This window comes from Macrosteles quadrilineatus, unplaced genomic scaffold, assembly GCF_028750875.1.
Source record: "Macrosteles quadrilineatus isolate MER2022 unplaced genomic scaffold, UCM_ALF_1.0 Scaffold_7__1_contigs__length_78375512, whole genome shotgun sequence".
NCBI lineage: Eukaryota > Metazoa > Arthropoda > Insecta > Hemiptera > Cicadellidae > Macrosteles > Macrosteles quadrilineatus.
The window spans coordinates 56,847,929-56,861,355 of record NW_026542600.1 but is presented as its reverse complement, the minus strand read 5'-3'; the positions used below and the strand labels follow the sequence as shown (position 1 = coordinate 56,861,355).

Sequence of the window (13,427 nt, the reverse complement as noted above, 5' to 3'; positions counted from 1 at the left end):
AAAACTAATAAAACTTATGTGAATTAGAGACCGGGGTTTTAGCAGATTCATGACGGCATTATAGCATTATCAAAGATAATCCTCCCCTTCATTGTACTTGGAAAAAAAATTCAAATTTTATCCTATATGAGGGAAATAATAATTGCCTACAGTTTTCAAACTTCATTCTAAATATAGTCTCTTGAAACATGTAATACTATTCAATAGTAAACTCTAGCTTTACACAATTCTCGACAAGTTCCATAAATCTATGTGGTAGTATATTTAATCTATGATATCGTTCCTATTTAACGTTACAAAAGAGAAGTTGCATGTTACAACTATTTAGTCAAAATACCAATGCAAATATTCCAAAAAAAGGAGTGTGGCATGGCATTAGCCATAGCCCATAATAAACATCTGTTCTGTCTTCTGTCTGTCTGTCATGATAGTGAGTGACTGAGACTGACTGACTAGACTACTGACTACTCACTCAACCAATCAGAATCCAAAATCGTATCGTATCAAACGTGAACTACACGATTACGATTACATGAAGTAAAATTAATTTATTGTTCTGCTTGGTTAAAGTTTTACATAAAAAAATTACACTATGCAGGTAAATTAAATGTACTACCATTGGAATTTTTATTTGTATAAGATCATCCCTTATGGGATATATTATTATGCAACTAGAAACTTATTTCAGTAAATTTATGGTTCCTGTCTGTTTAGAGGGTAGGGCCTGTTTAATCAAACGCTGTAGGGGGGTATATGGTTAATCTTGATCTAAAATTACCCTTAAGTTTTGTAAATTTTCATTTAGAACCAAAGGAAAACTATTTTATAATTCATAGACATTTTTTATCAGGTTTCATATAGTCAAACTTTTAAATTTTAAGGTTAGTTTGTTGCTTGTCTCCCAGGGTACACCCACAACACAACCCTAGTATAGTTTAGCTTGAGAAAGTAACCAAAGAAAATTAGGATTTTAAAATTCATGCACATACTAGGCTCAATATTTGAGGTCATAGTTTTATCTGCTTTATAGACAGCAACCAATTGATCCAGCAGCTAGTTTAATCATAATCCTCGTGTAAAATTTATCTCATTCTCATTGAACAGATTTTATTTTAGATCATTTTTCTTTCGCAAAGGATGCGCATCCGGCAACCAAACATCGATTAGGCGTCCGGCAGTGACGTCACCGGGTTGTGGGGGCCCGGAACACCATTAACACAACGATACGGTGGAATGCCGTCGGGTGGCGTCGTCCTGTAATCCAGCAACTAAGTTAGGAGATCACGAATTGAGGATATTTATAGGCATGCACTGTGAATGTGATACTCCCTGGTGTGGATTAACGTCCGCACGAGTGAGTACTACAACTATCCGCAGTATTATCCTGATAATTCGACCAAATCGTATACACCAAGTCAAAAATGTGGTTCGGATTCCAATATTAACTGTATGGTAGGTCCCACTCCCATTAGCTGTAAGAGCTATTAATTTACAGCTGTGTCTATGGAATGTCGGCCTTAGTCACTAACAAGACTACAAGATCGCGCCACTCATCTCCATACATACTTGGCTTAAAATACCTACTTAGTATGGTCGCCACTTAATAAGAAAGTATTAAAGAAAATATTAAAGTGTTCGTGGTGTAGTGGATAGAGTACTCGGCTGACATTCAAGAGGTAAGCCTACTTAGATCGAATCCCCTCGGTACCACCAACTTTTTTTCAAAGATTTTGCTTAGAATGCCATTTCTTCTTATGAACATCTTCTGTTAGAATTTGAGGCATTTAAGTTATAATTTTACTTTATGAACAGAATTTAAATTTCATTCGATTTTTTTCATTATCAGCAAGTTTGGCTAGTTAGGTTAGATTATGACAGTAACTGCCGGACGTCTAATCCTTGTCCGGTTACCGGACACGTATCCTCTGCCTTTTTCTTTTTACAATGTCATGTTTGACCTCACTCATTACACTCGTACGAAGTCTAAGACAACATTATCTCACTTCATTCCATTCTTTTGCAGCAAACTTTCTATCAATTTTAAGTTTTTGCACAGTTAAAAAACATTACCTTGAGCTTTTACCTCATTATGCAGTAAGGATTGCCCACAAGCCATGTAGCCTATTTCAAACGGGAGTTTCAACTATGTTAGCCGTCACAACAACATCTGGACCCGCAAAACGTTCCTTAAACTTAATTTTTTTATAGGCTACTCAGATTATTTTCATGGTACTAAACTAACTTATTTTTATACAGTAACTATTTATCCTCGAAAAAAGAGCAGTTAGAGTCTTAGCGAAAGTGTCTCGAATTACTCACAGTAAAAAGTTTTTCATTCAGTTTAAAATTCTTACTTTGTATAGTTCTTATATCTTTAAACTGGCTTTAGTGGTTAAAAGTGATTTTGACGCATTCATGGAAGATCAACATGCGCATCCTCACAACACTAGATTTTAAAACAATATAAAACCAGTTCAACACAGACTTAAAGTATTCCATTTATCTCCTCAGTACATGGGCCCAAAAATATATAACAAATTACCTTCTTCAGTTAGGGACACTGATTCATTCCCTAAAGTCAAAAAGAAGTTAAAAAAACTTCCTTTTGGGGAAGGCCTTCTTCTCATTGGAGGAATAAGGTAAACTGTCCAAATACCGTGACCTTAAGGACGGTTCTCTTGAAATTGCCTTATAACGAATGAAATAACGACTTTTGGAACAAATATTTCTTACCAATATTAATGTGTACAATTTTCTCAACAAAATTATGGTTTCGGGTTGTATTATGACCAAAAAATGTATTTTTTACGTAATTTTTTATTTACACTCAATTTTCTTACTATTTCTCAATTCCGTGATTCATGGAAATAATTCTGTGATTTATCAGCCAAATTTTGTGATACTGGTACAGCAATTTTGGAGCTAGAAGTTCCTAAAATGACCATAAACTGCCTAATTTCATAAAAAAATTGGAAAATATAACCTCAAACACTTAATTGTACCAGCAGAAGACGATGACGAAGAGATGATGAAGAGTAAGAAGAAAGATCATGCACCACGTCCATAGAGGCTAAACTCCAATAAACATATTTTGTTGTTGCTCCAGTTTGATTTAGGCCTAATAAATTACTTTATCGAGATTGGAAAAGAAGTTATGTTAATGTTAACTAAATAATATAACAAAACAAAAGAAGCGTGTGTAAAAAAGAATTTATTAAGAAGACTACAATAAATTGGTTACCTAGTAACTTAAACAATAACTAAACAAATCTCAGACAAGACCAAACTAGGCTATATTGGATGAATAATTTCAAAATATTCAACAAGAAAATACATATTGACTCCACAATAGAAAGTATTGAACATGAAATGCATAGCCACCAGTGACTCATGTAGGAGGGAATTGGGGTATGAGCTGTGGTATGTTGGGCAGAATTTTTTATTTCAATATCTTGAGCATTGGTTGGTATGCCAGGAAGGGCATGTGACTCATGTTACAGGGAATTGGGTGTGAGCTCTGGTATGTTAGACATATTTTATTTTCACTTTCTTAAGTATTTGTTAGTATGCCACCAATGGCATGAGACTCATGTTGAGGGAATTGGGGTGTAGCATTCCAGCCCCGTCACCATTAAGCCCCCAGCATAGCAAGAGTGGCCCTGCCAATGCATCTTGGGAATAGGTCCGTTTAAGAGAGAAAACTTCTCACTTGGCATTCTGAAAACAAAACAAAAGGCTAAAATATAAATATCTTAGTTAAATGTCTAATCAACAGAGAGTAAAACTATAAACCCAAGAGGATCACAGTATTGAAAAAAAAACTATCGTTCTCTGCTAATTAATTTCTGTGGATGCGATTTTTCAACATTTAAATGCATTAAAATTCATAAAATGCCCATAAACTATAGTAGCCTACACCAATTTAAGAAAGAGAAAAATGAATAAATCTAGTTAAAAATTATTATTGAACTCTACAATTTAACTAAAAGTGTTTTAATTCACGTTTGCAACTTGTCTGTCTGTTAAATAGGCCTAGCCTAAGAATTGAGGTTGATTCATTTTAGTTGTACATATTTATTGGACAACCCAAATTAAAAACGGACTTTAGCAGTAAATTCAGCCCACTCAAAAGTACTCTATTATCATATTTAATAGTCTTATTTTATAAAATATTATTTTTTTTCGCTACGGTAACTTAAAAATATCATGTGCACTCTAAACACCGTGATCCTGTCACGGTATTTAGAAAATAACAATCTTACATTGTTAATCTCCGTGATGCAGTTTTGTAAAATATAATTTCAATGACCAGCTTAAAATAGTTTTATAACAAAACAGTAACACATATTAGTTAAAAATATACGTCTATTGTCTATGTAACATAAAAATATACTAAACTAAAGCTTATTCCACTCACCTCTTTCCTAGTTTGAATCTCTAAGAACCTTAAGGAAAACACCTGTTTCAAGAAACGTCAACATTCAAACTGATAAATTAGCCAGACGACATGGCACCAGCAGCCATCAAAGACATTTAACCCTTCCCGGACGGGCAAAATCATGACATAGGACGGAAAAAAATTAGAGGAAAATATAAAAATAAATTTTTCATATTTGTGTTTTGTTATACAAGTAACAAATATAAAAAAACAATAAAAAAGAATAAAAGAAACACAATGGACACACATTATACTGTCAAAATAATTTTTTTAATCCTTGTTAACTATGCGGATATATCCGCTACCCGTCCTCGGATGAGTAGAAATGCAGCGGATATATCCGCCACCCGTCTTTGAAGATATGACCATGACAACGTTAGGCAATAAATAAAGAACATTATGTAAACAATAAATAGAGACAACGTAATGTTGAGCGCGAAACGTCAAGGGGGGGAGCGTAGGAGTGGGGGTAGCGCGGTAGAGAGGGAGGAGTGCGGGGGAGAGCGCAGTCATGGAAAGAGCAGGATAGTGGCTCCTTGGAAAGGCGCCTTGGTTCCGCGAAACATCTGGTTACTGCTCAAGCACCTGCCAGTCTGTCTGATAAGAAGGCAGATATAACCGCTTCCCGTCCGGAGCATCAAAAACCATATGCGGATTATCCGTTACCCGTCCGGGAAGGGTTAAAATAAACTCCAAAAGTTGAATTTGTTTCTTATATAAAGATTAAACGTTTTTGACCAGCAATATTATTGTTATTGGCGAGAAAATACGAGAATCACGGTATTTGGGTGAGTCACGGTATTTGGGCAGTTTACCTTATATAGAAGCTGTGTAGATGTTATGGCTCAGCATATGAAATTTATTTTAGTAATAATTTTAGTATAATATAGACTATAAAATATTGTAACAATGACGAATCAATGATGTTATGTGATTATTGGAAAATAAATAAATAAACTTTAACAAAACCAGAGTCAAATTATTTTCAAAATACCAATCTGTGAATAGGCCCAGCTCAAACCTACAGATTTAAGTGAAGTAACAATTATTTTAGCACCTTCACCAGCATCACGAGGACAGTTGACGCAACTTGTGACAATAAGCATGATGTTTCTAGTAATGCTATCTATCTCCTAATCTAATCCTAATCCATCTCCTATCTCCTACTGTAACAAACATGTACTGCATGGTAAATCTGATACCGTACAGCAGTAAAAAAATCTGTGATAGGACATTTACCTATCTCCTAACAAACATGTACTGCACGGTAAACTTAAATGTGGAATGGTTTGTACATGGTACTATGCAGTCGTTGTAAAAACCTTTCTTAAAGCTCTTTTTAATGGAAGTCGAGAGAATTGGAAAAAAACATCAAAGTTATTTCAAACTTAAGTTTTTCATCATTTCCCCTCAGCTCAACTCTTATAGTGTATAAATAAATCACCTAGGTAACAGTGATCAACGTCACTTAAAAATGCAAGGCACACCCAATTTATTTGTATCAGAATTTTACGTTATATCTTCACCAAAATGTTGTTGGAATATTATGAGAGTTTTATGAATTTTTATGCTTAAATATGTTCGCATTTAAATCTTTTGTCATGAAGTCAATATTGAATATCAATGCAGTTGCTTATGAATTTGAAATTTATGAGGTTTAAGTTAAATTTTAGTAGTAAGTTTGATATAGGCCTAGTTCTTGATACAGTAGCCTATATAGAAAATGTCCTAGTAGTCATCCAGTATAACAGGGGTTCTCAACCTCTTTTGCTTTACGCCCCCCTTAGAATCCTGAATTTTTTTCTCGTCCCTCATTTCCTATCCACCATATTAGGCTCATATTATTTTATTGGAGCATTCTGTGTATTTTATTATTTCTACTCTATTTTCGATAAAGTATTATATTCAGGCTACATTTCAAGTTTTTAAATGCCTACAATCCCAAATTAACTTTTGATATTATTCTTGCTTTATTTTTCATTTTTGTAGTAGCATTCAAGCCCCCCTGAAATCCTTCCACCCCCCCCCCCCCAGGTTGAGAACCGCTACAGTATGATGTACTGTAGTTTGAAATCATCTGTGTTGAAATATTGTTAAAATGTGTTATCATCGTTGTTTCTATAGGTTCAGGCACTTTATGACTTCAATGGGGAGCCTGGATCAGCAGAACTATCAATCGTTACGGGAGAGATCCTGACGGTAACCAGAAAGGATGTAGGGGAAGGATGGTGGGAAGGGGTCAACCAGAAAGGCCAGACAGGACTTTTTCCAGCAGCCTATGTGGAGGTACTTTAAATATTGTTTTTAAAATATTTGTAGCAGGACTCAAAAGACAAAAACTCTTTCAAGTGCTTAATAAATTAATATTAAGATTAATAAATGGCCTGGTCTGAATTTAGTCATAGATTAGTATCTCTAACCTAGGCTGTAACCATAACAGGTTATGATAGGCCTAACATCTATTGTGTTTGATGGTAAAGTAGTGTAGAGCAGTGGTCTCCAACCTATGGCCCTCAAAAAGATTTTTTCCGGCTCACAAAGTCCTACTGAGATGAAAATATTTTCATATAATAGACCCTAGCATATACTAAACCGATTACCATCTACTGTGATTCAAGGAACCAATGTAAATCTTACATTTTCGGCAATACTGCCACTATCTCCTACGATCGTCGCAACACTCGTGACCCTCTCTCGTGGTCTCTGTGATGCTGAGATTGTCACCCATAGGATATGTGGTGCTGAAGCGTAACCCATCTTCTCCTTTGTTCCTGAGCCACAACTGACTGACATGCATATCCACTAGAGATTCCAAAGAAAGGCTGTTGTCCCACAAAGTCTGAGGCTAACGCCACATTCACCAACTTGTCAGCCACCTCGTTCCCTTCTATCCCGGAGCATCCAGGTACCCCTCAATGCGTTAACTGTGTTGCACCTGCCCTGGGCAGATACTGTTGCGAGGCAGTCCCCGACCACCTTGGACTAGAACTCGCAGGAGTCGAGTGCCTTGACCGCAGCCTCGATGACTGTTTGACTGTGAAAATAGAAATATTCATGTCCCTGAAGATCTGCTTCACGTTCTCCCTGGTAAACTCCATGATCACAGTTATCTCAACCTGGAACATACTTAGATGTGTTCCCTTGGGCAGACATAAGTCATGGGCCCCAGTGGGCCCATTCTGCACTCCGTGAATTCCAGCCCCTGTCCCACTTCTTGCCTTTGAACCGTTTAAGGTCACCCTGTGGAAGAGAATTCCCTCCCGACATCCACTTCTCTCTGGATGGAAGAATGGTCAATGGCTTGGCGAAGAAGAATATTGAAGATGTTGATATGGTTGCTGGGGATTCAGGTATGCTTTTGGAATGCTGGTAAATAATCACAAACATTACAGCGATCTCGAGGAATCATTACTAATGTTGCCACGATTGCAAGAGATAGGTGTTGACAATATCATTACAAATTGTTCCACATTGCAAAGATGATTTTGATGTGCAGCTATTCTGCCGATAACAATTTTGAGAATCGATTGAAATTTTAGAAACGATTAAAGACAAACAAAGATGTAAGAATTGATTTTTACAGTACATTATGAATAGTGATTTTAAAACTTGAACTTTGACTAAAGATTAGAGACTCAATTTTTAGGATTTGGATTCAACGATTCGAGATTGGTAATTCCTGAGTTTTAGCATTAGGCTACTAACGTACGAGGTGTGGCTAGAAAAAAACTGGACTAGTCCCGGTGCAACAATAAAACGAATGCAATAAGGCTGAAAGTCGCGTGGCCTGTCACGTGACTCTCGCCCCGCCTACTACTCGAGTTTCATCTGCCTTCTTTACTCAGTCTGCTCGTGGCGTCTGTTCTAAGTAGTTGTCGTTTTGTCTGTGCGTCGGAAAAATGTTGAGTATACAAAAAGAACAGCGTGTTAACATCAAATTTCTTTTCAAACTTGGAAAATCTGCAAGTGAAACGTTTGTAATGTTACAACAAGTGTACGGCGATGATTGTTTATCGCGAATACAAGTGTTTGAGTGGTTTAGGCGATTTAAAGATGGCCGCAAAGACACAAGTGATGACACTCGTACTGGCAGACCATTGTCAGCATAAACTGATGCAAACATTGAAAAAATCGGTAAACTTGTTCGACAAGATCGCCGTTTAACAATCAGAGCAATGTCTGAGTTGACAGGAATTGACAAGGAAAGTGTTAGGCAGATTCTTCATGAAAGTTTCAACATGAACAAAGTGTGTTCAAAAATGGTTCCAAAGTGTCTCACAATTGAACAGAAAGAACGCCGAAGAATGATTTGTTCTGACATCCTAGAAAACATTGAAAGTGATCCCACCTTCTTACAAAATGTTATTACTTGTGATGAATCGTGGTTTTTTACTTACGATCCCGAAACCAAACGCCAATCAATACATTGGAAATCTCCTGCTTCTCCACGACAAAAAAGCACGAATGTCAAAATCGAAATTCAAGGCAATGATGATTGTTTTTTTTTTTTTATATCAAAGGGATTGTGCACATTGATTGGGTACCAGAGGGACAAACAGTGAATCAGCATTACTACATTAGTGTCCTGACTACCCTACGTGAGCGAGTACGGAGAAAACGGAACCATTTGTGGAAAACAAAGTCATGGATCCTGCACCAAGACAATGCCCCAGCTCACAATGCGTTGTCAGTGAAGACGTTTTTAGCCAATCACAACATTCCCATCTTAGACCATCCACCCTACTCACCTGATTTGGCCCCCTGTGACTTCTTTCTTTTCCCTAAAGTCAAGTCAGCTTTGAAAGGAACTAGATTTGAGAGTGTTGAAGCAGTAAAAGAAAAAGCGACGGAAGTAATGTATGGACTTACTGAAAATGATCTGCAGCATTGCTATGAACAGTGGAAAATTCGCATGGAGCGGTGTAGAGACCAAGGAGGAGAGTACATTGAAAGAGATAACATCAAATTGTAAATAATTGTTAATACATTTTTTTTCAGCATCAGTCCGTTTTTTTTTTCTAGCCACACCTTGTATGTGGTCACAGCAATAGGTAAAAAAACCAAGATCAAATAGTTAGTCAATGTATAATCGTCTTAAAAATTATGTATAATAAATCTGTATGTACTACTGAATTTTCTAATTGTTGGATTTTTACAGGCCAATTTAAATGGTTTTTAATATTTCACCTAGTAGGGACAGAAAAGTTGGATTTTTTGGTGCAACACAGTTTGACCCGGGAAATTTGAATTTTGAACCAGAGAAAGTCCTTCAATTTAATTTCATGGGATGCTGGACACCCTTAATTTGGTCAAAAGGGTCTTTTGTGTCTCCTAGCCAATGTAGTGATGATTTAGCCAATTTTATTAACTGACTAAATAACTATTGATTTACTCGACACTAAACATTTTCAAAAATCTAAAGAGTTTATAACTCAAGAAACTGTAAATTTTTAGTTTTAACACAGCTTTATAGCCTACTTGAAAACTTTGAAAAAAATTTGGTCCGATTAAATAAATTACTATCTGCACACACAAATTACAGAACAAGCTACAAAGTACTATTTATTTAACAAACACTTCAAATACAAATCTTGACTTTGAATGTAAACATTGACACCAGAAGGCCATTCAATTGCTTCCTCACGCCAGAGATGTTTATTTGGAAGTGCCTTGTATATTTGTAAGATTAGATTTGGCTGATTAGTCATGGCTTATCAACTGATTTACATCTGTCTGTGACAAACTAAGTTAAATCTTTTTTTTTACTACAGTAGGCTATATAAAATAAAATTATTTTAATATGACAGTTACTACTTAAATAATTCAACGATTACAGTTCCTTAGTGACACGTTAGACAAGAAGTTAAAAAATATATTTAAACCTTTGAAATTGTGGATTGTACAATTGCATTATTCTACTTACCATTCTACCAGAAACAACTGGTGGAAAATTCAAAACTCTCCTAATGGTTTCACGGAAACTTTGAACTAAAAACAAAAAACTTAACATTTAGGAAATTTAATTTAAAATCGTATACTGAGCCAGGAGTGTGTACTACTTGTGAGTTGTGAGAATAAGTATATGTAAACATTATCTCTTTTACTTAGCTGGTATTATGTGATTAATGTATAACCAGTAGAATCCCTCATATGCTGCCACCAAGCCCCTGACTGGATAAACCAAGCTATTCAGAGACATATTTCCAAATAGGCGGACTAGGCAAAATTTTATGGGTTAAAAAATAAAAAAATAAGCTTTTAATCTAAAAAAAAAACAAACGTTTTAGCAAATTATTTTGGGAACGGCGAAACAGCCATTTGAAATAAGTATAAAATGATTTCAGAACGCATTAAAGTCAAACAAAAGTCAATAGTTTATTACACAGCTGTGCTGAGTTTTCCATGCTGTCCTATTCAGCGAGCAACGAATAGTATTCCTTGCTCGCTGGTCTTATTGGCCTGACGGACACGCGTGCCGTGGGAGCGGGTCGCCTGCCGCTGCAAAGTGGTGAACTAAGAAAACACTTCCCCCTGTTTACTTCATACGCACTACGCAGCGGCAGGGCTAGCTGGAAGGTAGAAAGATTTGACCAGAGAGAGACTGATCCTAATTTTTTTCACTGGGTGACAGACAAGTTAGTACCATTGTCTGCCGCTTGCAGCGCTTCTCTGTGTCTGGCTGTCTGCTGACTCTGGAGAGATGAGAGTGTTCAACTTCAATATTCAAGTGAAGAAGAAAGCGACGAATGACGATCTTTATTAAGAGTGTTCATCAGTGATAGCCATATTGGATTTTAGTCCCATAATAGCAATGTTAAATTTGACAGAATATACCATCATTTGAAGCAGTATGCCGGTGTTATTTATATAGATATAGTTATGAAAATTTATAATTAGGTTTATAACATAGAGTTAAGGAAATGATATTTAGAATATTTGTTTTTGTCTTTTCTAAAATTATTTAATTAAAGGCTTGATTAAGTTAATGACTATTAACTTATTAAGTGGAGGGAAAATGGCAAAACTAAAATCTTCACTCCCTAGAAGACCACTAAACCTTAGTTTTAACACCTAAATCATTATTTTATCACAACACGTTTTTTAGAAATTCTGTTACAAGATTAACATTGCTCTTACGGGACTAAAATCCAATATGGCTACCTCTGATGAAGACTCACGCAAAATTATCTAACCTTAATTGTAAAATATAATACTTGTGTGCAGTTGTGTCATAGTGGTAGGTAGTAAACATATTTGTTTTTATTTCAAAGCCAATAGCACATCTCTCAAGTGGATCTGACTAAAAGTGTTCAATGAAAAGCGTTATAAGAACCCTTGCATACAGACTGTTTTGTATGCCATTTCACGCCACAAAACGTGACTGTAATTGATAAATAATGGATAATAATGGATTAAAAACGTTGCATTCCGTGTATCCAAGTCAGAATCAAGTTTTGCATAAAAACTGCACACAAAAAATTTCCCTTAAAAGGGCTAAAAAAAGTTATTAAATTTGTTGATGCAGCATGCGATATTGCCGATTATTTTTCTACAAAATCAGCTGACAGGGTATGTATTGGCCATTGGGGTGATATTAGTGAGGTCGGGGAGTGCGCTGACAAGTTGTGGAGGGGGGGCAAACTTCATTGCCTAGAGGCGGCAGATACTTAAATACTTCCCTGAAGCTATTATAAAAATTATATCATATACTAATAAATAATGTTTAATTAATAAATGTACTCAAAAGTACTGTTTTTGAGTTTTTTTGTGATTAATTTTTAGAAAAATACACATGTTTGCAGTTTCACAGCACATTCTGTCAAAATGTTTAAATATCAGTAGATGGTTCCAAACACTGGATTTTGATAACAAAAACAGAATTTTTAGACCATATGCGGGATGAAACGGGATTTTTTCACTGAGTGATGCCTATTTATTTGTTATACCGCTTTTGACAAAAAACAAACCTTAATTGATTGTAATAAATTAATTGTTAATTGTTTTATAGAGTAATGTATTACTCTAGCACAGTATAATAAAAAATAGCAAGGTTTAAAGAGCCATTTAAACATGATTATTGGTTTTAATGTGGTAAAATATGCACCACCCCAGATTTCTATGCCATATTAAATGTTTGAATTGATGAATGCAAAATAAATTGATCTCAGAAGCTGATTTTCTTGACTCTTTATGCAAGATATTTGTTTTGGTCTTGTGGACACACTGGATTTCAAATAGCATAAAACTGGTATTAATTATGGAAGTAAAAATGTCTCTCAATAAATTGGCCATGAAGATCATTAGACCATAAAATAGTGTGTTGAATTATCAAATCACTGTACTAACCACCCTATAATTAAGCAACCAACTGTCCAGAGGTCAGGCTTACTAGCACTAGCTCAACTGAGTAGTCACACAGTAAAATGCCAGCAAACAGATAAATTTTACAAATCGCGAAGATTAGTGCTAGCAACTGCGTGTCTGTAAGCCATGAGATAAATATTTCGATATTGGCTTCCTAGAATTGGCTGGATAAACCGAGGACAGGTAAAATTGAAGCCGGATACTAGGGGTCTTACTTTACTGTTATATATTTTCATTTTCTTATTCAGCATAATATGGGGAATAACTTTTTTTCAAGTCTTTTTTTATTCATTTCACAGAATGCTTAAGTCCAATTTATCTAGCTTTATCTTTTAACTGAAAACCTTAACAGGTAATAATGGTGTTTGAACACTTTTTAGGAGGTAAAATCAAGTGTTCCTCCCGCCATGCCTCCTCCACCACTCCCAGAAACTTTTGCTGATGATTGGGGAAACCAGGCCTCTACAGAAAGTCAGGTAATGTTGTGAAGTGTATTATCACAATCAACAAGTATATTAATTCTCACCTTAGTAATGTTGTAATTAGTAGCTCCATGTTAATTGGTCTGTACGACAAAATCTGCACGGCTGATTTAAATCCTGTTTCACTGCAGAACACCTATAAC

At 35.7% G+C, this 13,427-nt stretch overlaps 1 protein-coding gene across 1 annotated transcript in view; it reads left to right on the top strand.

The window, feature by feature from the left end:
* Positions 1–492: 492 nt before the first annotated feature.
* LOC128998169 (sorting nexin lst-4) overlaps positions 493–13,427 on the top strand; it is a 45,961-nt gene continuing 33,026 nt past the window's right edge. Inside the window, exons 1-3 of the mRNA XM_054424182.1 lie at positions 493–598; positions 6,563–6,724; positions 13,183–13,278. Coding sequence (XP_054280157.1) covers positions 593–598; positions 6,563–6,724; positions 13,183–13,278 — 264 coding nt within the window. The 5' untranslated portion in view covers positions 493–592. The remainder of the gene's footprint in view (positions 599–6,562; positions 6,725–13,182; positions 13,279–13,427) is intronic.